The sequence below is a fragment of the Heterocephalus glaber genome, unplaced genomic scaffold (genome assembly GCF_053883595.1).
Source record: "Heterocephalus glaber isolate CG9 unplaced genomic scaffold, H.glaber_assembly_v1.0 deba00001497, whole genome shotgun sequence".
Classification (NCBI taxonomy): domain Eukaryota; kingdom Metazoa; phylum Chordata; class Mammalia; order Rodentia; family Bathyergidae; genus Heterocephalus; species Heterocephalus glaber.
In genome coordinates, this window is record NW_028258320.1 from 42,660,192 (window position 1) to 42,687,000 (window position 26,809).

A 26,809-nucleotide genomic window follows, 5' to 3' on the forward strand; every position below is an offset into this window, starting at 1 on the left:
TCTAAAAGTCTAGGTAGGGCTCAGACTTTCTGCTCTTCGCCCCCCTAATCCCTCCACTCCCCGCGAGGCGTGCTCACCTTGAATGCGGGAGGCGGTGCTCCTGCCCCGCACCCCAGGAGGCGCGCGCCGAGGGAAGCCGCCACCGCGCCGCCTCAGCCTTGGCGCGGAACAAACGGTTAAACATTTTGGGCAGCGCCTCGCGGGGGGAGGAGCCAGGGGCCCAATCCGCAATTAAAGATGAACTTTGGGTGAACTAATTGAACAAGGTAACCTGGGCCGCCTATAAAGCGGGACCGCGGCGGGGTTTGGAGCGCTGGAGGCGGCAGCAGGTGGCGCGGGAGGCTGAAGCGTGCCATGGGGCTCCCCGCGCTGCTGGCCAGTGCGCTCTGCACCTTCGTGCTACCGCTGCTGCTCTTCCTGGCTGCGATCAAGCTGTGGGACCTGTACTGCGTGAGCAGCCGCGACCGCAGCTGCGCCCTCCCCTTACCCCCCGGGACTATGGGTTTCCCTTTCTTTGGGGAAACATTACAGATGGTGCTGCAGGTAAGGGAGCTTGGGGCGGGACAAGACGCCGTCCCGGAGCCCAGCTCAGCCTCCGCTGGAGTGGGGTAGGCGTCCCGGTGAGGGAGGCGACTGCGGCTAGAAGGTGGCTAGCCAGAGGCGCGACGCCCCTGGTGCCCTCTCACTCCCGCCTCTCCTCTCCACCTTCCTTTCACAGCGGAGGAAGTTCCTGCAGATGAAGCGCAGGAAATACGGCTTCATTTACAAGACACATCTGTTTGGGCGGCCCACTGTGCGGGTGATGGGTGCGGACAACGTGCGTCGCATCTTGCTTGGAGAGCACCGGCTGGTGTCGGTCCACTGGCCAGCGTCGGTACGCACCATCCTGGGCTCTGGCTGCCTCTCCAACCTGCACGATTCTTCGCACAAGCAGCACAAGAAGGTGAGAGCAGGGTGGCGACTACTGGGCAGGGAAGGGAAACCGCATTCATTGGAGAGGTTCGGCAGACAGATGCTGGGCGAGCACTAGCAGTATGAAATGTGGACTAGAACCCTCTCCGAACTCCACTGTAGCTTTCCCAGCCTCGAGGTGCGTTGGAGAGGCTGAGAGTGAAAAGGGGACACAGGAAGGAGAGAGGGGCAAAGAGAATTTTAAAGCTCTCGGCTTCTCGGGGCTCAGGTGATTATGCGGGCCTTCAGCCGAGAGGCACTCCAGTGCTACGTGCCGGTGATCACTGAAGAAGTGAACAGTTGTTTGGAGAGGTGGCTGAGCTGTGACGAGGGCGGCCTCCTGGTCTACCCCGAGGTGAAGCGCCTCATGTTCCGCATCGCCATGCGCATCCTGCTAGGCTGCGAGCCCCAGCGAGCGGGCGGCGGGGAGGCAGAGCAGCAGCTAGTGGAGGCCTTTGAGGAGATGACCCGCAATCTTTTCTCGCTGCCCATCGACGTGCCCTTCAGTGGACTATACCGGGTAAGAGCGGCAGGCTGGGTGAGGATCTAGGGTTGTGCTACTCAGGGTGAGAAGCTAGGGGTACAGCAGTGCATGCTCACTGTCACCCACCCTCTGAGCTCAGGGCATGAAGGCACGGAATCTCATTCACGCGCGTATCGAGGAGAACATTCGCGCCAAGATCTGCCGGTTGCGGGCTGCGGAGACGGGCGAGGGTTGCAAAGACGCGCTGCAGTTGTTGATCGAGCACTCCTGGGACAGGGGAGAGCGGCTGGATATGCAGGTGAGTGGTAGCCTCAAAAGGGGCACCCACAGTTTGGCTCCCTGGGTTTCCCAGGGCGATTCCTGGGGCCCAGCTTCTCAGCAAACTGCCCAGACTTGGGATCTCAAAGGTTGACATTCGGTCTGGAAAGCTTTGGAAGAGGCTGTCGTGGAAATGGGACTGTCTCGTAGTCTCTCCAAGTTTCAAAGGGAAAGGCAGAATTTGCAAAATGTTAATAAAGAACTTTGGGCTATTTTAATAAATCCAAGGTGGTCCAGGAGGTCCCCCAAGAGTGGACTCTTACTCACCTTCTGTCTCTAACCGAACTAAACCGTGCATTTTGTTTAATGATGTTGAATTCCTTGTTTTCTATCAGCAAACCTTTTAGCCCTTCTAGTCTTTCCTCCATTCTCAGTAATCCCTCTGTAAAACTGTATGTAGATCCCCTCCCCCAGAGCACTGGGGGTTGAACTCACGGCCTTGCATATGCTAGGCAAGTGCCCCTGAGCTACTTTCCTGGCCCACACAGTAGTAAAAAACGTCCTTGCCTCATTCTTAGGCACTAAAGCAATCTTCAACTGAGCTTCTCTTTGGAGGACATGAAACCACCGCCAGTGCAGCAACATCTCTGATCACTTACCTGGGGCTCTACCCACATGTTCTCCGGAAAGTTAGAGAGGAGCTAAAGAGTAAGGTAGGAGGAGTCTAGGGGTTCCCTATTAATTTAGGAAATTCAGCTATTCCCTCACCAATTTCCCAGTGAATAAATGAGCTACCTTTGCTGAATATTTTTGAAGTGCAGGGCCAATGTAAGTGAGCCATTTCAGGGAGAGAGCCAGCTTTGTGAATTGAAAAGAATGGAATCTTGAGCTGTGCTCCCACTTGGGCAAAGTCTGGTCTTGTATTCCTGCTCACCCTTCACCTTTTGGGGGGAGGGGGTACTGGGGCCTTGCACTTGCCAGGGAGGCACTTCCCAGCTGAGCTACATCCCTGGCCCCTCATCCTTCACCTTTTGCAGATAGATTCCACTTCCTTAGATTTGGTTGTTCAAGGGCACGAATAGTGTGATCAGTGCAAATAGCTCATCAAGGTGGGGAGTGGTAGTGAGTGTGTATGAGTAAGGGAGCTTGAGCCTTTTATCTGGTGAGCAGAATTCTCTTGGCATTGTAAAGAGATAGTGGATGTGGGTGCAAATGGTCACTAGCTATTCTTTCCGCACACACTCTCCCATTAAGAGGTCCTTTTGAGTTTAGTCCTGTTTACGTCTGCTGAACTGATTTCATTGGATTGGAAAATAACTATTCACCTCTGAATGACTGTTTTGACAGGGCTTACTTTGCAAGAGCAATCAAGACAATAAGTTGGACATGGAAATTTTGGAACAACTTAAATATATTGGGTGTGTTATTAAGGAGACCCTCCGACTGAATCCCCCAGTTCCAGGAGGGTTTCGAGTTGCTCTGAAGACTTTTGAATTAAATGTAAGTTAAGAGTTCTCCCTTTGCACCTTCATCCTGCTCCGGTGGTTTTAAACCTACCTTTGTTTCCCTGATCATTAGCTTAAGTTCCCTATATTTTGATAACATTGTCTTGCAGCATGTGGACTTGTTTCAGTAACCTGAATGAATCTCTTTTTCCCTCTCTCCTCTTTTCAAACTCACAGTACCCCCAAGGATGTCTAAGATAGCTTTTTGTGGTTGAAAGCTAAATTCTAGTTTGTCATCTCATGGTACTTCATGATCTTTTACAGGGGTACCAGATTCCCAAAGGCTGGAATGTTATCTACAGTATTTGTGATACTCATGATGTGGCAGATATCTTCACTAACAAGGAGGAATTTAATCCGGAGCGATTTATGCCACCTCACCCAGAGGATGCATCCAGGTTCAGCTTCATTCCATTTGGAGGAGGCCTTAGGAGCTGTGTAGGCAAAGAGTTTGCAAAAATTCTTCTCAAAATATTTACGGTAGAGCTGGCCAGGCATTGTGACTGGCGGCTTCTAAATGGACCTCCTACAATGAAAACCAACCCCACCGTGTATCCTGTGGACAATCTCCCTGCAAGATTCATCCATTTCCAGGGAGAAATCTGATGGGCATGAATGTGCAAACCTCAGGCTTATTGGAAGTGTACATATGAGTTTTTATATAGTGTCATATTGACTTATTATATTTAATTTCTAAATGTATATTATATTTATGTGTTTCTACTATAGTATCATGGTTTTTAAATGTTAAAATAATTTGTATAATTTCCAAATAAAGTAAAATTTGAAAGTGCTTTTCTTGCATTTAAGATTCTTTTTGGGGAAAATTTACTGTTTTAATCTTTGTACTTAGTGTATTGAACCAGATGGCTAAATGTCTACCTGGGTTTATTTGCCATCTGTGCATACCTGTTTTCTGTAAGGAAGAAACCTCAGGTTTTTTCCCTCCCAACAATTATGTATGTCTGTTAGTCCAAAAAAGTCTGCTGCAAATTTTTCTAAGATAATTTGGGTTCTCTATTTGAAAAAGAATCTGTAAGTTTAATTTAGTTAAATTATTTATTTTTGCAGTGCTGGGGATTGAATGCAGGGCCTCACATGTGGTAGGCAAGTAATTTTAATTAGAAAATAGTTTTGGTTCTTCTGGGGATCAAAACTAATGTAATTTTAAGGTTTTTTTTTCTTTGCTTCATTTTAGAGAAAGATCATTGTGAAAAAGTTACATACTGACTGAGAAATATCATTCTAATATAACACTTTCAGTGTATCTAACATTCAATTTAAAAAACCTATATGGTCCAACAGAATCAGAACTGCTCTCCAAAGTTAAGGTTGTAGACAAAAGAAAGCAGTCACTCTAAGTCTGGACAGTTCTTGACTAAAATGAGACCAAAAAGTCACTGATATGTCACCTTTTCTTAGAAGTTGCATATGAAAACAGTGCTGAGAAAGGCAAGTCTCTGGTTTAGATAAGCTGAGCCCAGGTTTTCTTTATTCAAAATGAGGCAGGAGGAGCAGATTTAGCAAAATGACAGATAAAGTTTTTATCTATCCCAGGCAATGGGGTGTGAGCCTGACATGACTGATAAAATGGCCCAGTCATGACCCTGTGAACCTTGGCTAACCTCCGTGAAAGAGCAGTTTTGTCACATTTCTGACCCTGACACGGCCATGTTCTGAACTGAAGGCCAGACTCTCAATCCAGAGAGGTTAGCCTGGTGACTTGCTTATGCAAGCACATTTTCCATTTTGAAATGGCACAATCTGCTTACGGAACCTCTGATGGCTTGTAGGTTTTGGACTTTAAAATTGTCATTACAATTTTAGAATTTGGCAATGCCACAGAAACCGGGTGGTCTAAATGGGTGTTTGAATGGGGTTCTGTCTACAATTAGAGTTGCATGTTTTACCTGAGTTTAGTATGTAGGTGGAACTTGGGTTGTACTTATTGTTGGAATCCTCTGATTTTTAGAGTATTTATATAATAACTTCTAATGCTTTATAATAGCCTTATAAGGCCATTTAAAAAATGAAGCAGGCTTTCATACTTTCAGCCAAAGTTTTGGCATTCTGTAGTGTGAAAAGATGACCCCTCTGCCTCATTACATTTACCCTAGATCATTCCAGCTAGAAGCACACTAGCCTAAGGGTATCATTATTTCAGATAATTTTTACAAGGTCATTTTAAAAATGTTTCAACACTTTTCATTTTGACTGAGAACAGTTTGTCTTTAACAACAATTTTTTTGGTGACTATGTCACCCTGTATATGATAAGCATAATGCAGTAAGAAATTTGAGCCATTTTAATACGTAATTCAATTTTTTAAATGTACTCATTTTTTTTAAATCTGGAAAACTTTAAGGAAAGCATTTCTGGTTTGCCTTTCCCAGGGTTACTTCTAGCTCAATTATACGATCAGTTACAGAGTTGTACAGAATTTACCTCAAAAAATGTTAAAAACCCAATCTTTGATGATGTGCTGAGGGCTGAATAAAGACCGTTTAGAAGTACAAGAGTGTGAATCTGACTGAACATTTGTGGGTTGCTGTATTGAACATAAAATAAGTCTGGGTCACATCCAGAGCATACATGTTTTATGGCATAGGTACCAGCGTCCAGGTCTAAAATGGGGGGAGGGGTGCTCAGCTGAGGGAAATGAGGATTCCCAGGGGTCTGCACAGTGATAGACAGGCTGTGTTCTCTAGGCTGTGGGTCAGATCTATCAAACTGGGCAAGTTGGAGCCCTGTACATCCTTTCCCAAATGCCCTTTGCTCTTGTCACCTTTCTTACCCTCTTTGTCTCCAGTCAGAGGTATGGCACCACCAATGACAGACCACTCTTAAGATGCTGATATGAAAGCCTCATGGTTTAGCATTCCTAAGGATTTTAGCCCTTATTTTGCACAGCCCTAGGGGACCCAGAGATGGACTGTGATTTGCCTGAGGCCACACAGCAAGTGGTAGAACCAGAAAAGGTCTCTTAATGCCTATTTTTTCTCTCTTTTTAAAAACACTTTTCTTTCTCTCTTTCTCTCTCTCTCTCTCTTTCTTTCTTTCTTTCTTTCTTTCTTTCTTTCTTTCTTTCTTTTTTTCTTTCTTTCTACTTTCTTTGGCAGTACTGGGGATCATACCCAGGGCCTTCACATTGAGCTATATCCCCAGCTCATTTTATTTTATTTTATATTTTATTTTAATTTCAAGACAGAGCCTTTCGCTAAATTGCCCAAACTAGGCTCACATTTGCCATCTTGCTGACTCAGCTTCCTGAGTAGCACGTGTCACTGCACCCAGCCCTTTCTTTTAAAAAAAAAAACAAAAACAGCTAATACTACCTGCCTGATAGCTTTCCAACTTCTGTAGTCAAACATCAAACCCAGTGGTCTGCAACTCACTTCATGTCTTCTTCCACCCCTCCCTAATTCTGCCACAGTGCAGATCAATTCTTTTGCAGGCTATCAAAGGTGACTGGTGAAATGGAAATTGTGAGATGAAATGGCTGTTCCCTCCAGACCCTTCAGCTTCTGGGTGGTTTCACTGCTTTTCGCACCTTGTTATGCCCTAGTGGTCCACAAGGAGGCGGGCTTCCCCCTTCTATGCCAAGCTCAGGGTCCAGTGATTTTTTTTTCCACCAGTGTCCATGAAATGCAGTGTCCGCATACCCTGTCCCAAGGCAGCTTTGACCCCAGAAAAGAAGAGGCTGAAGCATACCCACAGTTCAGCAAGTACTCCACGAAAGACTTGGTCAAGGTTGGCTGGTCCCTTTGGAAGGGGTCACCCCAGGCTGGGTTGACCTGGACTGTCTTTCAGTTCCTGAACCAGCTACCAGTCTTCTGTGGTCTCTAGGGGCAGCCAGCCCAAGTTTTCAGCATTTTCCCCCAGGCTGCCCATGATCTCACCTGGATGTTCTTAGCGGTGGAGAACCTATGGAACATGTTCCTCAGGGGGCTGTTTATTACCATTGAAAGCTCCAAAAATTTAGCCATCACTGCTCTTACTCCACCTAGAAAATTGCTCCCAGTTTTTTTGTTTTTGTTTCTTTTCTGTACCGGGATTGAACTTGGGACCTTGAGCTTGCGAGGCAGGCAGTGGAACCACTGAGCTAAATCCCCAGCCAATTGCTCCCAGTTTTGAGGGAGCAATGATCCCAGTTTTCCAAGAACATGGGCAACCTATCGGTGTTCAGATGACCTTAGCAAAGTTCTGGGGCCATCCTGTAAAAACATCATGGGAGGAACAAAAGCTGTTTAGAATGGTTGTGATGTCTCGAATGCAGTTGTAAATACAGGTCCTGTTCTGAAGAACAGAACACATAGGAGGCTGAGGTAGAAGAAAGGAGATGTGAACACTATGTAGGGAGGCAACTAGAGCCCTTTGGTGATAAAACAGGCTACCTTGTGAGAGATCAAGCTCCCCATCAGAAGAGACATCCAAACAGTGGCTGGGTAACTAAACAAGCTGTCATAGGGATCATGACATAGAGGATGAAGTTGGATTAAATGACACTCCAAGTTCTCTTCTAAAATTAAAAAGTTGGGAAGCTCTGAAACTTGATACTATATTAATTCAGTTCCTCTGATACCTACTTTACTTTGAAATGCAGATTAACTCCAATCTAGGAAGATAAGACACCTTACATTCTCTTCCAGCACATTCAGTAGTCCTTAGTGATCATTCTGTCCAACCCCAGGGCCAGATGTGGAGGTGCGAGTGCAGGGGGACTGACCTGTGATCTCAGAGGCAGAGTGTCATGTGATCTGTTGTTTCTGGCTGCAATATACTCTTGAAATCTTGTAGCTATTGTTCCGTGATGACCATTCAGTAGCCTCAGGGGTAACATCTTGTGTTTTCCAACACTCCCAAAATGCCATGCATGGACACTGGACTCTGCCCATCCCAACTGTCTTTTTTCTCTGCCTTCTGAAAAGCTACTCAAGGCCAGAAAGTGTGTCTTATCATTCTAATCATGTAAATTTGGCCCATGCTCACACTCCTCCCACACTCCCCCACAATATACTTATACATAGTAGGTGCTCTTTGGGAGAGAAAGCTTCCTGGGGCCAACTGACACCATTTACCTTATATTTCTCCAATTTACATGGTGTCATGTTTTTCTTTGAAAAACGAAACTTTTATCCTTGGAAAATCTCAGAGGCCACAAGCTTACACGGCTGTGGTTTAACAGCATGTCACATTCCTGAAACCGATGCTCCATGGGTTTTTGGCCAAACAAGCTTTCCTTCCTTTGAAGTAGAGTCAACTCGAGTTAGAACCTTGGGACCAGGGTGGAGACCTAGCTCTGGACTGAGCGGTGGGTTTTCTGGGTGAGAGTTATCATGTTGCAATATTTGTAACCACATCTCCAGTACAAAAGCTGCCCCACATTGCAGCCAAACCCTCTCTGGTCCATGAGGGGCTGGATATCTATGCATGTATTTCTTGTTTTAAGATTTCTATGTAAAGTCACTAGTAAGTTCACTTAAATCATGAAAAGAGAACAAGGTGCTTCACTTGTAATTTGACCAAATTCATTAATTACAGCCAAATCAATTCATTGATTGATTCATTAAGCACAGCTATATCATCCAACATAACAATGATCTACTTAATGATAGATGACCACATTCAGTATTTTGAAATAGAAAGTTCATTTAATATCAATTAGTCAAAGACTTTTAGAGCAAGAAAAGAGACTGTGGACAGATCATCCAAACCCCTCAGGTTATAGCTGAGAAATCTGAAGTTCAAAGAAACCTTAAGTTTCAACAGAGAAGGCGCCCAGCACATTGTAGCACTTGGCCCTGAATTTTTTTAAAAAGCAACATTGCTTATTTATGTATGCATGAAGGGGAAAAGGCAGGTGAGCAGATTATTTGACATCAAATTGTTTCTAGGTTCAAATATAAGGTAAATGGTATCAGTTGGCCCCAGGAAGCTTTCTCTCCCAAAGAACATCTACTATGTGTAAGTATATTGTTTCTGCTCCTCAACTATACCTCTGGAGAGAGGCTCTTGAATATTCTATGAGACCTTGGAGTTTCATGGCCACAAAGAATTTGACATAAAGCCCAGCAGAAAGTACAGATTGCTGGCATTTCTGGTGAGGCTAGTGGCTGAGTTTGAACATTGGTAGAACTAGACCTTCAGACATTTTGCACTTCTTCTACCAAACAGCAGAAAATAGTTTCTAAATCAGGAATACTTGTGAAAAAGAGCTGTTCTCAGAAATTTGAGTACAAATTACTGAGAGAGTTTATTGAAACACAGATTATTGGATCTCCCCCCATCAAGGCTCCAGGTGATGGTATTGGCCCAAGGACCGCAATTTGAGAATCATGGGTGAAAAATTTCTGATCTGTAAGTAAGGATTACAGACATAGGAGGGTTGGCAGGTAACATTACAGGTGATGAAATGTATCCTGAGCCAGGTGCCCCATCTACTGACATGGTTCAGCACAGCTACTCTACAGAGTGGCCTACTCTTTTCCTATAGCAATGAATACCTTGGTTTGGAACTCTTTCAATTATTTTGGGAGGCACTAAACATCCAGATTTTTATGGAAATATATTTTTTAGGTAAGAGTGGTCAATTTATATTTTTAAAAACATGTAGCCAAAATAAAACTTGTTTGCAGCTCTGCTGGCTGCCAGTTTTCAATTTCTTCACTCTTTGATCCTGGGAAATTTTTAGAAGTTCTATTTCAGAGTCTCTCCTAAGGTTACAGTTAAGATGCCGACCTTGTTACAGTCATCTGAAGGTTTGACTGGGGCTGGATGATGTGCTTCCAAGATGACACTCTCACATGGCTGTTGGCAGGAGGCCTTTCTACAGAGATTCCCTCTACAGGGGTGCTTGGGTATTCCCATGGTACAGCAACTAGCTTCACTCAGAACAAGTGATTCAGAGAAAGGAGCATGATACATGCCTCAATGTCTTTTATGACATTAGTTGGCCTTCTGTTGCTGGGTCAAGATACCTGACATAACTTAAAGGTGAAAGGATTTATTTTGGCTCATTTTCAGAGGTTTCAGTTCATGGTCAGCTGGTTCCAGTTCTTTTAGGCTTGTGGTGAGGCGGAAACCTCATGGTAGAAGAAAACTCCTCACCTCATGGCAGCCAGGAAGGCGAGGCAGTTGGAAAAGAGCCAGAGAAGGCTTACCTCCAGTGACTTACTTCCTCCTCCTAGTCCTCTTTTCCCAACAGCCCCCATTCAGCTTTGAACTCACTCATCAATGGACTAACCTATCGGTGAACTCAGTGCCCTTGACACATGAATCTTATGGGAAACACTTCACACTTAGACCATATCGCTGGTCTTGGAAGTCACACTTCATCAAGTCCACAATGTCATATTGATTATATAAGTCGGCTGTCTCCAGTATAGGAGGGCACCATTCAAGGGTGTGAATATCAGGAGCTGAAAAGTCACTGGGGGTCATTTGGAGGTTGGGCTACCACAATGAGTTTGAGTGGTCGTGTAGACTTTTCCTGCCTTCATTTTCATTCTCTCCACACCCACCAGGGATCAAACTCAGGACCTTGTGCTTGCCAGGCAGGCATAGTGCCACTGAGCTACATCCCTGGCCCTCATTTTCATCTTGTTTCTGGACTACTGTTGGTTTCTAAGATTATCATTGAGACCCATTACTTAGGAGCACTTACAGCTAACATCAAGGAAAAATATACTGCAGTGTTCCTCAGCTGGAGGAGTCTAATGGATCCCTGAGGCCAAGGTTGCAAACTGGAGTCTCTTGGGTACAGCTTGAGCAATTGGATGTTTAAGCTCTTCTGTTTGCTAAAGTTTCCAACAAGCCAACTTCATTTATTTATATAACTTTTCAGGCTTCTGAGTTGTGTGAATTTTTAAGTAATCACAGGGTGATCAACTCTCTTAGTTTGTCTGGGACTCAGGGATTTCCTGGGATTCAGGACTTGCAGTGGTAAAACTTGGATAATCTTAGGACTCAGTTCAGAGTGCAGATGTGAACTGACCCAATCCCTTCCACAGCTGCACTCCAGAACCAGGAGTAACTGGATCCCCCAATTGTTTGTTAGAGCCACAACATCTCAGGCCCCACCACAGATCTAATAAATCAATCTGCAGTTTCACAAAAGCCCAGGAGAATCTCATGAACATGAAAGTTTGAGGATCTCTGGATGCTTCAATGAGATGCTCACTTCAGCAGCACATATATTAAAATTGGATGGAGACCTGAACTTGATCTTTCTGAGGATTCAGCCTTTCTGCCTCTGTGGGTAAAATAGATTTCACAATGACCTACTTGTATGGTGGTAAATTGACTTAGACATACATACCTTATTATTTTTCCTGCCTCCCCCACCTCCCAAAGTAAAGGCATCTAAAATTTCATTGTTGGAAGAAACCTAAAAGTCCCTACTCTCAGCTAGGATTGAGTAATGGTTTCCATAAAACTATTTTTACAGTTGAAATTTCCCCTCTCCCCAAACAAAATGCCATAAACCATACAGATAAGAGAAGATCACTGGGCATTTAGGTTCTTTCCAGTTTCTGACACCCTAAGCAAAATACAGTAAGTATCCTTGTATGTATAGACTCATGTACAAAGAAGGGCTTCATTTCTGTAGGTTTGATTCCTGAAATGAGGTTGCTGCGGTATTGAAGATTTGCATTTAAAATTGTAATGGATATCTGAAAAGGTATCTGTCCAAAGAGGTGTTTTTTTTTTTGGTACTGGAGATTGAACTTGGGTCCTTGCGCTTGTGCAGCAGGCGGTGAAACCACTGAGCTAAATCCCTGGCCCTAAAGAGGTGTGTTTTTAAAAAATTGTGGTGCATTTATTTTATTGAGCTATAATAGCATAAGTACTGTAAACACTTGTGGACCTTAAGGGACGATTGTGACATACTGTTTTACAGGGAGATCAAGTTCCAGAAGGACTTAGTTAATTGAGGGGAAAATTGAAGAGGGTACTTTGCAAGGAGATTATTCATATTTCCTCAATACACTTTATGGATACTTTGTCTGGTTATAAGGAATATGTGTTTATTTGTAATTAAGAATTTTAGGAGAGAGAAAAAATGGAGGTGCTGTGGTTGATGTGAACAAGACTTCAGAGATTAGTTGCTGTCTCCACTTTCAGGCCACCCTTCCTGTCTCTGCCTCCACTTCCATGGTTCTTTCTTCCTACTTTCCAGTTGCTAGTTGTGAGCATCTAAGTGGCTGGGGCCAGGTCATATTCTGTCTAATTGCGGGAGAGGGATGTCTGACCTGCTTCTGTCCAAGGGATCTGTGGCTCACCTCTGTGGGGACAATTGGCTACTAACTATGATAATGCTATTAGGCCCCTGATCAACAAATAAAGTGGAAAAATCTTACAGATCTACCCTTTTGAAACCTGTATGTGTTTGGGAAAGCAATTCTGAGTTAATTGACAATATTTGTATAGCATGCTGGGAAAAATAGCCAACATGTTTTGAACACTCACCATAAATTCTATGTCATATTTCTTCATTGCATATGCGTGAATACAGGATGATATCCATGATGCAGATACTTTTCTTAGACCGGGTTTTGATGTGTTGCGCAGACTAGTGTTGAACTTGTGGGCTTAAGTGCTCTTCCTATTTTAGCCTCCTGAGTACCTGGGACCACAGGTGCCATCAAGCACAGCTTAGATACAATTTTGTTAAGGTACTGGAGATTGAACCTAGGGCCTTGGGGATGTTAGGCAGACACTCTATTAACTGAGCTACATTATTTTGAGATAAGAGTCTTGCTAAGTTAGTTGTCCAAATTTTTTTATTCATTAAGTTTACTGGTACATTTTAGGTATACAATATAATGACATTCATCATCGGGAATTTGTACCTTTACATGACATATCTTGGTTCTCATTTTTTCCCCATTCCCCTGCTCTCCCTTCAACCCCTCCACCCCTCGCTATTTACAAAGACTTTGTTTCCATTTTTTTCCTTTTCTCATATTTATTCCTTTCCCTCCTTTCCTTTTGCCTGCCCCTCCCTCTTTTCTTTCCCCTTTGGACCTCTTTCTATTTCACATTAGCAATTATACAATTTGATCCTTATTTACACTCTCAGTTTCTCACAACAGAGAAACTATTCAGTATTTACACATGTGTATCCTATTTATTTTACTTAAGAGTATGCCCTCAATGTACGTCCATTTATTTAGCTATAAATGTTTCTAGTTTCTCATTCCCCTTTCCTTCCTATTTCACATTAACTATTACACATTTAGTCATTATTTACACTTTCAGTTTCTCACACCAGAGAAACTATTCAGTATTTACACATGTGTGTCCTATTTATTTTACTTAAGAGTATTGCCTCAATGTGCATCCACTTAGCTATAAATGTCTCTAATTTCTCATTTTTTATGGCTGAGTAGTACTACATTTTATTTTTAAAAACCATGTCTTCTTTATCCAGTCTCCAGTTGATGGGCAATTGGGCTGTTTCCAAGTTTTATCTATTACAAACTGTGCCGCTATAAACATGGGTGCACATATATTGCTGTGGTATGATTGTTTGGGGAAAATACCCATCAGGTGAATAGCTGAGTCAAATGGGACTTCTAATCCTAGTTTTTTGAAGTATTTCCACACTGATTTCCACAGTGGTTGTGGCAGTCTACACTCCCACCAACAATGGAGAAGGGTTCCTTTTTCCCCACAACCCCAATAGCATTTGGTTATTGGCTGATTTCTTGACAGCAGCCATTCTTTCTGGAGTGAGGTGGAATCTCAGGGTTGTTTTTATTTGTATCTCTTAGATTAACAGTGATGTTGAACATTTTTTCATATGTTTATTTGCTGTTTCTACTTCTTTGTCTGAGAAATGTCTGTTCATTTCAGATGCCCGTTTTTGAATTGGGTCCTTAAATTTGGGAGGTCTGATTTTTTAAAGTTCCTTATATATTCTAGATAGTAGTCCTTTGCCTGAGGAACACTTGATAAAAAATTTTTCCCGTATTGTGGGTTGTCTCCTCACTGTATTGATGGTTTCTCTTGCTGTGTAGAAGCTTTTTAATAAGAAGAGATATCACTTGTTGATTCTTTGTACTAGTTCACCTGCGACTGAGGTTTTGTTCATGAAATCTTTTCCTATGCCAATATCTTCAAGAGTTCTACCTGACCTATCTTCCAGCCGGTTTAGAGTTTCTGTTTTAATATTTAGATCTTTAATCCATTTAGATTTTAGTTTAGTGCACGGTGAGAGATATAGGTTTGGTTTTAATCTTTGGCAAGTTGAAACTCAATTTTTCCAGGACCATTTATTAAAGAGGCTATCTTTCCTCCAGTGAGGGTGTTTGACTCCTTTGTCAAATATGAAATGGCTGAGTATGTCTGGAGTTGTTTCTGCATCTTCTAATCTGTTCCACTGATTCTCAGGTCTATTTCTTTGCCAGTACCATGATGTTTTTATCACAATAGCTTTGTTGTATCGTTTCAAGTTGGGGATTATGATACCTCATGCCTTGTCTGTGTTGGCTAGAATTCCTTTTGCTATTCTAGGTCTCTTCTTGTTCCAAATGAATTTTTGGATGGTTTTCTTAAGTTCTGTGAAGTATGCTGTTGGAATTTTGATTGGGATTGCATTGAATTTATATAGCAGTTTTGGAAGTATGGACATTTTCACTATATTGGTTCTTCCTACCTAGGAGTAAGGGATGTCTTTCCATTTTCCGATATTCTCTTTGATCTCTTTTTTCAGAGTGCTGTACTTTTCAGAGTAGAGGTCTTTGATTTCTTTCATTAGTTTGATTCCTAGGTATTCATTATTTTGGATGCTATTGTGAAAGGAGTTGTTTCTCCAGTTCTTTTCTCAGTGAGTCTGTTGTTTGTGTACAGTAAGGCTATTGATTTTTGTGTGTTCACCTTGTATCCACCTACTTTACTGAATTTGGTTATAAAGTCTAGAAGACTTGGTGGAGTTCTCGGGGTCTTCTATGTAGAATATTATGTCATTAGCAAATAATGAGAATTTAACTTCTTCATTTCTTATCTTTATTCTTTTCATTTCTTTCTCTTGTCTAATTGCTGTGGTTAATGTTTCCAGAACTATATTGAACAAGGGTGGTGATAGAGGACATCCTTGTCTTGCTCCTGATTTTAGGGGGAAGAATTTCAGTTTTTGACCATTTAGTATGATGTTAACTGTTGGTCTTTCATAGATGGCTCTTATCAGATTGAAATAAAAGACCATCTATTCCAATTTTCTATAGGGCTTTTACCATGAATGGGTGTTGGATTTTGTCGAACACTTTTTCTGCATCTATTGAGGTGATCATATGGTTTTTGTTCTTGGCTCTGTTAATATAGTGTATTACATTTATTGATCTGCATATGTTGAACCATTCTTGGATTTCTGGGATGAATCTCACTCGGTCAGGGTGTATGATCTTCTTGATGATCTTCTGCATTCTGTTTGCCAGTATCTTATTGAGGATTTTTGCATCTATGTTCATTAGTGAGATTGGCCTATCGTTCTCTTTTTTGGTTGGGTCTTTCTCCGCTTTGGGGATCAAGGTGATGCTTGCTTCCAGGAATGAATGTGGGAATATTGCTTCCAGGAATGAATTTGGGAGTATTGCTTCCCTTTCAATTTCATTGAAGAGTTAAACAGTAGTGGCAATAGTTCTTCTTTAAATGTCTTGTAGAATTCAGCAGTGAAGCCATCAGGACCCAGGCTTTTCTTAGTTGGTAAGTTTTTAATTATGTTTTCAATTTCATTGATTGATATTATGTTGTTTAGAATTTTTAGATCTTCTTTGCTCAACTTTGGTAATACATATATATGTAGGAATTTGTCCATTTCTTCTGTGTTTTCCATCTTACTGGTGTATAGGTTCTCAAAGTAGGTACTGATGATTATCTGGATTTCTCCTGGATCTGTTGTGATTTCACCCTTTTCATTTCTAATTGCATGGAATTGGGTCTTTTCTTCCCTTTTTTTGAATGAGATTGGCTAAAGGTTTATCAATTTTGTTTATTCTTTTGAAGAACCAACTCTTTGCTTTGTTGACTTTTTTGTATCATTCTCTTAGTCTCCATTGCATTGATTTCTGCCCTGATCTTTATAATTTCCTCCCTTCTATGAGCTTTGGCTTTGTCCTGCTCTTCTTTATCTAGAACCTTGAGGTTTAGCATCAGGTTGTTTAACTGGGCTCACTTTGTTTTCCTAATATGAGTATTCATTGCTATGAATTTCCCTGGTAAGACTGCTTTCATTGGGTCCCAGAGATTCCAATATGTTGTATTGGCATTACCATCTAATTGTAGAAACTGCCTGATTTCTTCTTTAATTTCCTCTGTGACCCATTGGTTATTCAGAAGTGTGCTGTTCAATTTCCATGTATTTATGAAATATTTGCAGTTTCTGTTGCTATTAATCTTCAGTTTAATTGCACTATGGTCTGGTAATATATAGGGGATAACTTCAATTCCTTTGCACATATTTAAATATGTTCTATGAGCTAGTATGTGGTCTATTTTAGAGAATGACCTATGAGCAGCTGAAAAGAATGTGTATTCTGATTTTGTGGAGTGGTACACCCTGTAGACATCTGTTAATTCCATTTGTTCAAGAGTTTGATAGAGTTCTAGTATTTTGTTGTTTATTTTTTTATCTAATTGATCTATCTATTTGTGACAGTGGGTTATTGAGGTCCCCCACTACTATTAATTAGTATTTATTGATTTTTTCATGTCTGTTATTATTTGTTTTTTATAGTTGGGAGCACTAGTATTTGGTGGATATATATTTAAGATTGTCATCTCTTCCTCTTGGATTTTTCTATTTACAAGGATGTAGTGCCCTTCCTTGTCACTCCTAATTAGTGTTGGTTTGAAATCCATTTGATCTGCAAAGAGGATAGCTACTCCTGCTTTTCTTTGGGTTCCTGTCACATGGAGTATTGTTTTCCACCCTTTAACTTTCAATGTATGGGTTTCTTTTTGAATTAAATGTGTTTCTTGTATGCAGCTTATTGTTGGATATTGCTTCTTGACCTATTCTGCCAGTCTATTTCTTTTGATTGGTGAATTGAGACCATGAACATTGAGGGTTAGGGCTAGGGATTTAGCTCTGTGGTTCCATCACCTGCCTTGCAAGCACAAAGACCGAAGTTTGATCCCTGGTACCAAACAAACAAACAAACAAACATTGAGGGTTATAACTGATATGTATTGACTTATCCTTGTCATGATTTTTTCCTGTTGTTTGATTCTCCCCCTTTGCACTTAATTTCTTGTCTTGCCTGATGGATTCATTTTGTTGGGCTTCATGGGGTTGTGACCCTCATTGTCTTTTTCTAAGATATTGTTTAAAATTTTTTGCAGTGCTGGTTTGGTATTCATGAAGTTCCTCAGGTGTTCTTTGTCATGAAAGTATCTTATTTCTCCATCGATTTTGAAAGATATTTTTTGCAGGGTACATCAAACTGGGTTGGAGGTTGTTTTCTTTTAGAGCTTGAAATACTTCACTCCAAGCTCTTCTTGCCTTGAGGGTTTGTGTTGAGAAGTCGGCTGTTGTTCTGATGGGTTTTCCTTTGTATGTGATTTATTTCCTTTCTCTAACTGCTTATAGATTTTTTTCTTCTGTTAGATTTCTTGAATCTTGACTATTATATGCCCAGGTATAGATTTTTTTTTTTTAATCACAGCTAGTTGGAGTCCTATATGCCTCACTTATCTGTATGTTAAATTCTTTTCCCCTGCTTGGAAAATTTTCTGCCATTACTTCTGTAAATAGGTTTTTTTTTTTTTTTTTTAATGTTGTTTGTACTATCTCCTGTTTCTTCATTGACTCTGACTAGGTTTATGTTATTCTCTTTTTTTTTGGTACCGGGGATCGAACTCGGGTCCTTGTGCTTGCAAGGCAGGTGCCGGAACCACTGAGCTAAATCTCCGCCCCCTAGGTTTATGTTATTCTTCTTTGCATCATCTAGCAACTGCTGGCTTGATTTCTTGTGGTCTCTTGCTATGTTTAAGAAATCTTTCTTTTCCTGGTCACTAATCACAATCCTGTCTTCTATATCTGATATTCTGTCCTCACATTGTCTCATTCTGCTGTGTAAACTTTCAATGGAGTTTTTTTTTTCTCCTGGATATTTGTTTGCATCTGTTTTATGGATTCCATTTCTTTTCTAAGCTGGGATTCCAACATGTTCCTTAGCTCCTCTATGTTTTAAAATGTGTGTTTGGCTTTTTCCTCTTTCTCGACTCCATCTTTGTGGTAGTGGTGGCTGGGTCAGTGGTTCAGTTTTCATCGTGCAGCTCTTTGTTCACGCCCAGGACCTACACACCATCAAAGTGACCAGCCGTGAGACGGTCACCCAGCTCAAGTGGCCTCACTGGAAGGCATTGCACCAGAAGGTCAAGTCGTGCTCCTGGCAGACAAGCCACTGGAGGATGATGCCACCCTTGGCAAGTGTGGTGTGGAAGCCCTGGGCACTCTGGAAGTAGAAGTGAGAGGTCAAACTCCCAAGGAGGCTAAACAGGAGAAGAAGAAGAAGAAGACAGGCCAGGCCAAACACCAAATGCAGTACAACTGGTGCTTTGTCAACATCACGCCCACCTTTGGCAAGAAGAAGGGCCCCAATGCCAACTCTTAAATCCTATGTAATCCTGGCTTTCCCTAATAAAGCCACTTCGCCCAGGCCAAAAAAAAAATGTGTGTTTGCTCTAGAGTTATTAATCATGACCTTCGCTATGGACACAATCTCTGTTGCTATCTGAGAAATTATTATCTGAGACATTATTTCTTATTTCATTTTTTTCCAGATTCTCATTTGTTGCCAGTTCAGGGAGTCCAGGTGGTTGAATTTCAGATTGTTCCATCTCATTGGCCCTTGAGGTTGCCTTTGGCTATCTGGAAGTCTGGTTTTGAGTCTTGTTTAGGTTCATTTCAACCAATGCAGTCTGCTATTCCTTTATTACCTTGACTCTCTGCTCTCCCAGTGGGCTTCAATTCTCAACAAGCCTCAGAGAGGCTTTCTCTCTGCTGCTCACCACTGCTCCAATTCCTAGGTTCAGAATGATTGCCTTCTGGATCCCTGCACTGGGGTGTTGTTTGGATGGGCTTCTGGCTGGGGTCTGTGTGCACTTACTGATGGTATCTGGGTAGGCTTCTGCCTGGGGCCTGTGCTGTTGAGCCACTGGTGTCTGGGTGGGCTTCTGACTTGGGTGTGCACACACTTACTGATGATATCTGGGTGGCAAGTTGTCCAAATTTGGTCTTGAATTTTCAATTCTCCTGACTCAGCTTCCTGAATAGCTAGGATTCTAGGTATGTGCCACTGTACCTGGCTGTTGGACATAAGTCTTAATGCCACTTTTACAAGTGGAGTCACTGAAGTACATAACAGTTGGGTAACTTGCCTAGAGTCACACAGCTAATGGGTGCTGGAGCCAAGATTTGAACCCTGGTTGTCCAAGTATAAGGTTCTAATCATTATACTGTACAGTCTCCAGGTTTGTACTACTTAGAATGGGTACTGATTTTATCTGGAATAATAATGAGTCCTATTTTCACTGAGCACTTAGTATGTGCTAGGGATTGTCCTTACTGCTTTCTATGAATCAACTCTTTTAATCCTCACAATAGCATCAAATGAAAAAAGCTCAGCAATACCAACTGTTCACCCAGGGTTCTTCTGCAGGTAAGAGACATAGTCAGGGTTCATACCCAGTCTGTCTCCAGAGCCCACACACCCAACATGACACCCCAAACCCATCTGTTCTCTTTGATTATTCACACGTTAATATACTTTTTCTTCTGTATTGATTTGAAAGTAGTTATCTTGAGAGATACAGAAACTCAGACAATTATCAAGACAATTCAGCTGAAGTTAAGGGTTTTATTTCAATTTTCTGTTTCATTTTGACTTTGAGGCTCTGAATTTAAGCTTATGTCAGCTAAAATAATTTAAATTAAATTCAATCTCTGTCATTAGTGGGGCTTTGGCTGGGAAGAAATCTGAAAAAACAAAGGAGGTGTGTGTGTGTGCGTGTGTGTGTGTGTGTGTGTGTTGGTGAATGTGTAGTTCTAAATTTCCATTATTACAGAGAAAATTGGAAAGAATAAAAAGGGAAAGAGATCAATATCATTTTCTTGTTAAGTTGTTACACACTTAAAGTATAAAGATATGGTTCTTTTGTAGGGGATGTCTTCAAAAAAGTTTCACTGCTAGAGGAAATGTGTTTTTCTAAGTGAAAATAGAGTTTATTTTCAATTTGAATTGCAAATCCTTCCAAAAGCAGAGTGGGAAGGAAGGATAATCCTGGCAGGAATGAATTCTTTCTAATTTGTTTTATACAACTTCCTGTGATAAGCTTTAAAAATCATAGTTATTATAAAAATTTAGGTATATTCTTGATCTGAATATTTTAGATAAGTGAAAATAGCCAGATACTTTTATACAATAACAACTTGATTTGGGATGGAATAAAAGATACTCATGACCTCTGCAACTGGATTATTGGAAGCAGAAAATTGTGTTTGGTGAAGTGTGACTCTAGACATCAGACTTGTCTCCAGAGGATAAACCACATGATGGAGAGCAAGACTAAGAAGTAGGAAGGGACAGATGAAGTCACATTCATTTGGCACAGGCTGTGCCTGGTGCCAGGTGACTTAGATTTCTGTATGGTTCATCCTCACATATCCTTTACAGTGAGCATCATTATACCTGGTTTTCAGATGAGAGTAACTGAAGCTCAAGGAGGCAAAGTAACTGACCCCAAGTTCCCCTGCTACTAATTAGTTGTGAGGATAAACTTGGAAAAGTTCAGGCGAGATAAAGTGAGGGCACCACTGAGTATGTCAAGGAGGGGACAGCAACCAGAGACATCTGGGAGGTACATCCAGGAGGCAGAACCCTTAAATGGATGTAGTTAGCACAAGGCAATGTCCCTGGGAGATGGGGAGACCCAGAACAGCTGGGAAGGGATGTTGAGTTGCATCTGGAGCATAGGGTGGGGACCCAGGACAGCAAGTAGAAGTGTCACAGGCAAGTCTGTTTCTCCAAGTGCTCATTCTTGGAGACAAGTTATATGGAATGAGCTGTACCAGGCAGGCACAATGTGGAATGGAGGGGTGTGATGAGCCCCTGGGAAAAAGAGAATAAGCCAGAGCTGGACTGACCAGAGTGAAGGGCAGGAAGCTTGAGATCCAGGAGCACAGAAGCCAAGGGAGGAGAGAGAGAATTCTTTTTTTGTACTGGGGATCAAACTCAGGTCCTTCTGCTTGCAAGGCAGTTGGTGGAACCACTGAGCTAAATCCCCAGCCCAAGAGAGAGACTTTTGTTGCCCCCCCCTTTTTCTTAAGGCTTTTTAGGAGGTAACCCCAAGAGGCACAGAATTTGATGTGTGCTAGGAGAGAAAAAACTATAAAAGGGACATTGAAAATTTAAAAAAAGAACTAATTGGATTTTGAAGAACCATGCCTTCATTATTAAAACAGACAAAACTAAGGTCTGCTTTTTAATCTCTGTCTTTAGTCTTAATGAATCCAGTGGTCTTCTTGCATGAGTGAAAATGTAATGTACTGAACTGGTATTTGGAGCTGTGGGGAGGCAATGGACCAACTTAGATGAGGAAAGAGGGAAGAGGGGAGCCCCTGTGTAAATTTAGTGTAATTACAGCCTGGTTTGGGGAGGAGCCTGAGGTCATCCAGTCCCCAACACTCCACAGGGGGAGTCTGGCACTTACCACACACCCCAGCAGGAAACCTGGCAGGAAGGGCTGGGGGTTGGGGACCAGTTCCCCTTGGCCAGTCAGTTAAGACAGACTGTGCCTCCTGCATCAAAGGCTCCTATTTGCCCAGTGTGGCTTCCTTTCTGACTGGAAAACAGCAGGAATGTGGAGCCTGAAGTGATGTCCAAGTTCTCCCTGGAGCATCTGGCATGGATCTTGTTGGCTCCCAGATCTTGGTAGCAGGAGCCAGGCTGAGGGCAGGGCAAATTTGGGGGCTTCCCAAAGAAGCTTCTTGCTCACACTTCTGGAGAAGTTTGTCGCTATTACTGGCTGCTCGGCAAACCTCCAAGCCATAGTAACCTCTCAAATATCCTGCTGACCCACTCCTCCACAACTTTAAGTCTGAACTTGGCTCAGATGTCACCTTGTCAGGAATGACTTCCCAGCCACCCTATTTAAAGTTGCTTCTTTCCTTCCTGGGCATTCCCTCTGTCCTTACCTTGCTCTGCTATTCTTCAGAACACCATCTAATATGACTTAACAATTTACTTACCTTGTTTACTGTCTGTCCTCCTCACTAAATCTAAAGTTCTTTAGGTTAGGGGTTTATTTTTGTTTTTGACCCTGTCATACTCAAGCACCTGGAACAAAGTGCCCAGCAAAAACCACAGTTGAATGAACATGTATACATTTCAGCCACAGACATCTCAGAAAGAGCAGAAATGCTTTGCCTGAAGATAAGCGCAGACTGGAGGCTTGGTGAGGAGCTGGGAGGGCTCAGCCTCTTCCTTCACATGGACAAAATGTCCTGAGTTATACATGGGAGCCTGAGAGGGTCACCTCAGAGCTCCTATAGGACTAAGGATTCACCACTTAGCTCTTCTTTTGAGTATATCTTTATGTTGACTCTGTTCCTATTCTAACTTTCTGGCCTGTATTACACTCAGGAATCACAAAGGAGGTCATGGATTAGAGTGATTCTACAGGCCAGAAGATGAGATGCTGGGTAAACAGGGCTGAGTCCATGCCTTTTTTTCATGGCTGCAGCTCATGTAGAGTGGACTGTGTCAGCCCTCTAGACAGTGACTTTAGTGCCCAAGGTGAATGTATGTGTTGTCCCACAGAGTATCTGTGAGAGGACACTCACTTCTGAGAGGGAAGTGAGAGAAGGAAAGAGAAGGGGGAATTGGGTTGGGAAAGTATGTTGTCCCATAAAGACAGTGTATCAGTCAGTTTTCCCAGAGCTGGGACAAAATACCTGACACCTATGCTTAAAGGAGGAGAGGTTAATTTTTACACACAGAGTTTTGAGTCCATAGCTGGCTGACTCCAAAGCAGGAACATCATGGTGGAAGGGCATTGTGGAGGAAAATGGCTATGGCTCAACTCATAGAATCTAGGAAGTCAAGATCAGGGGAAGGGCCAGGGATGAAGGGGCCATAGTCCTCAAGGTCATGACTCATGATCCACTTCTTCCAATTAGGCCCACCTCCTAGTAGCCCATTCAGCTATGAACTCTTCAGTGGGTTACTCCATTGATGAGGTAGGTTAGTACCCTCACAATCCAATCATCTCTTCAGGAGTCTCTTAATTATTCAAGTTGGCAATCATAACCAGAACAGTCAGTATGGCTTTTGCATCTTCATTGCTGTCTGGATTTTTATTACTTATTTCTGCTCCAAGCTTCAGAGAACAGATCATACTCTTGGCTGCTGGAGAAGGTCCCTGGGTAAGACACTGGCTGAAAGGGTAGTTATCATGGGCTGCCCCTTGGAGTGAGCTGATCCTGGGTCCTGTCGAACTCAGATTTTTAGAGCATATTCCAAAATTAGAACATGTTTAGGCCACTCCACTTATTTCTGCACAGATGAACACTTCATTCATTTATGCATTCATTCACTTTTTCTCTCAACTACACAGTCACTATTGTAGATAGAATTTTAGGACAGTCCTGGACATTCTCATCCTTGTTCTATATATCCTATACAGTCTCCTTCCCTTGAATGTCAGAGCGATTTGTGACTATGATGGGCTATCTCTCTTGTGATAAAGTTACAATATATGACAGGGTGGACTTTACAGGTACAATTAAAGTCCCTAAGCAGTTGAATTAAGTTATCCAAAAGGGAGAGTATCCTGGGTGGGCCCAACTCAGTCAAGTGAACCTTTAAAAGGGACTGGACCATTCCCGAGGAAAGAGTTTTAAGGGTGAGTATGAGAGACATAAGAAAGGTGCCTCATGGCCATTACATGAGGGCAGGCTTTGGGAGCTGAGTGAGATCCCTGGTTGACAGCTGGTAAGAACTTAGAAACCTGTTATCCTACAGAAAAGAACAGACTTTTGCTGGCAATATGAATGATGCCAGAAGAGGATCTTGAGCTCCAATTAAGAACCTAATTCAGCTGACACCTTGATTTAAGCCTATAAGACACTGAACAGAGGCCCCAGGGATGCTGTTCCTGGACTTCTGACCTACAGATCTGAGATAATAAATAGATTCAGTTTCAAGTCACTAAGATTTTGGTAATTTGTATGTAGCAATAGACAACAAAGACAGCCAAAACTTCATTGTGTACTATGGCATTGGAGCAGGTGCTAGGGACAGAGTGAGGGACAGACAGACCTGCTCTTATGCTCAAGAGCTTGTCTTTTGATCACAGGAGACTGCCATAGCCCAGTGCTTGGAGGTAACACAGACTAGGAGTGAGTTCAATTGTCCTGGGTTCAAATTCTGGCTGTCTTTGTCTCCAGTCCAGAGTTGGACAAATCATCTGAGCTTCCTATGCCTCAGTTCTTCTCATCTGCCAACCAAAGACCAAAGTAGCTCTACAGAGACTTTAGGGGCTAAGTGAGATAATGGAAGGGATGTGCTTAGTCTGTGCCTCATATGGAGTAGCAATGCAATACATGTTAGTTAGCATCAGTTAAAGTCCTAGTTGGGGTCACAGGGCCCTGGGCAGGGGCCACTCCAGCCTGTTATTCCAACCCCTGCATCAATGGGTAAGAGAAATAAGGCTGGGCCTGCCTTGATCCTGATATAAGCAATGCTAGGGCTGAGATGGGAACTTCTGACTGAACCTCAGGTCTCTGTCCTCTTCTTGCTCCAAGCTGCCACCCATTGGGCCCAGAAGCCAAAGGACTCATGGACATTCCTTACATTGTTCTTTTTAATCACTGACAGTGACTGTCCAGAGACAATGATGGAAACAAAGGCATTTCTGAGAACTCCATTCTGCTGCATCTAACTCTGGCTTCTTTGCTATTGGGGTGTGTAGTTTTCACTAGAAAATGTTGGGCTAGCCCAAACACCCAGTTAATGTAAATTTTTATTCATGTGGCAGAATTTGAGCTGCCTCTAGTCACTTGGATGAAGAATACTTCATATTCTAGGGTATAGGAAGTATAATTTGGTCCATTATTTTTACAGGACAATCTTGGCATTATATATCAAAAGCCTTATAATTATGCATATATGTTGACCCAAATGTTACAATCTTACTTTTTGAGCAAATATTTAAATAGAATAATGTTTATTGGAAAATACATTATAGAAAACATTGTAAGCAATTTACTGTTCAGTGATAGGAGACTGGGGAAACTTCTGAACAAGAGTACTATGTAGTCATTAAAAATGATGCTGAAGAAAAAAAAAATGATGCTGAAGAAAGGAACCACATGCTCCACCCTTGCCATTGCCACTGCTGGCCCCAGGCCTTGCATGGCCTGCAAGGGAGGCAGGAGGAAAAAGGACCCATGCACCCAACCCTTGGTGACACTGACATATGGCCCAGGCCATGACCTGTATAGGAGGCAGGAGGAGAGAGGCCTTGGACATTCCACACCTCTTGCCACTGCTGCCAGCAATCCGCATGAAAGGCAGGAGAGCAGCCAAACTACCAAACCCTAGCTAGCTCTGCTCCTAAGTTCTCCACAGCATAGGGTGGTAGGGTGACAACCAAAAGACTGACCTGATTTAACATGACACCAACACTCAGGAAGAGAGTTTCACTCCAGGACTGAAGTATTACCCTACCATAGAGACTGGTGAGAGACAGCCTTGAGAGATAGGGTTGGAGAGGGGGAGAGCTAAACAGGGATCTCCTGGGATCCCCTGGGAGACTCAGGCTCTGGTTAGAAAGATCATGGGGCCTGTATTCTGTAATGGGAAGCCAGATTTGGTGGTTATAATCTTCAGAGGGGGTAGACCTGAAGGAGATGGCATTTAGTCCAGTGGTATGTTTGAGTTCTTGCACTTTTGCCTATATCCAGGGGAAATTAGTGGTCTAAATTGCTATAGGTCAATATCTAAGTGGCATAAGTGTCTTCATTAAAATTGTAGACCTGTTTGCTTTGGAAAGTTTGGGAGTGGTTCTTTAGGTTTGTCCAAAACCCAAACATCAGGTATCCAGTTATTTGACACCATTATTGTCACTGGCTTTACTACTATAGCCAAGGTAACACAGTCTTCTCTGTCAATTGATTTTCTCTTTATGCCAACCTCTGGATTGCCTGGTGGTCATAAACAATACTGTGGCTCATTCCTGATGGACTGAGCACTGCCCTGAAGAAACCTCAGAACAAACAAACAAACAAACAAACAAACAATAAAAACAAAACAGAAACAAGAAAAGACAAGGCAACAAAATGTCTCCAAAAACTCCACTTTCCTAAAACTAGTTCAAGGGGTTTGGTGGGGGGACTCATAAGACACACTGCAGAGAGGTGTTAAAGAATATCTATGGAGGTCCGGGGATTTAGCTCAGTGGTTCTGCTGCCTGCCTTGAAAGCACAAGGGCCAGAGTTCAACCCCTGGTCCCCCCCCCCCCCAAAAAGAATATCCATGAAGGTAAAAGTCAATAAGGTGCTTGGCTAATTTAAAGAAGATATAACTAATCAGATAATGACCCCAAT

At 42.5% G+C, this 26,809-nt stretch overlaps 1 protein-coding gene and 1 pseudogene across 2 annotated transcripts; both read left to right on the forward strand.

The window, feature by feature from the left end:
• The first annotated feature begins 57 nt into the window (after nt 1-57).
• Cyp26a1 (cytochrome P450 family 26 subfamily A member 1) lies at nt 58-4,011 on the forward strand. Of its 2 annotated transcripts, XM_004838516.3 has the most exons (7): nt 66-543; nt 719-943; nt 1,181-1,471; nt 1,575-1,733; nt 2,272-2,406; nt 3,041-3,193; nt 3,463-4,010. In XM_004838516.3, exons 1-7 carry the CDS (start codon nt 355-357, stop codon nt 3,802-3,804), a joined length of 1,494 nt encoding a protein of 497 aa, XP_004838573.1. In that variant the 5' UTR covers nt 66-354; the 3' UTR covers nt 3,805-4,010. The 2 variants fall into 2 exon arrangements, with proteins under 2 accessions (XP_087041050.1, XP_004838573.1); XM_087184924.1 differs by lacking the exon at nt 1,181-1,471 and having other exon boundaries at nt 58-543; nt 3,463-4,011.
• A 14,382-nt stretch (nt 4,012-18,393) lies between these two features.
• Nucleotides 18,394-18,867, forward strand: LOC110347875 (ubiquitin-like FUBI-ribosomal protein eS30 fusion protein pseudogene; annotated as a pseudogene).
• The last annotated feature ends 7,942 nt before the right edge of the window (nt 18,868-26,809 follow it).

Excerpts from the sequence above, each read along its gene's own strand:
- Cyp26a1 (XM_004838516.3), top strand. The coding sequence starts at position 355 with ATGGGGCTCCCCGCGCTGCTGGCCAGTGCGCTCTGCACCTTCGTGCTA. Across the intron at positions 544-718 it reads CATTACAGATGGTGCTGCAG|CGGAGGAAGTTCCTGCAGAT; the intron begins GTAAGGGAGCTT and ends TTCCTTTCACAG. Across the intron at positions 1,472-1,574 it reads CCTTCAGTGGACTATACCGG|GGCATGAAGGCACGGAATCT; the intron begins GTAAGAGCGGCA and ends CTCTGAGCTCAG.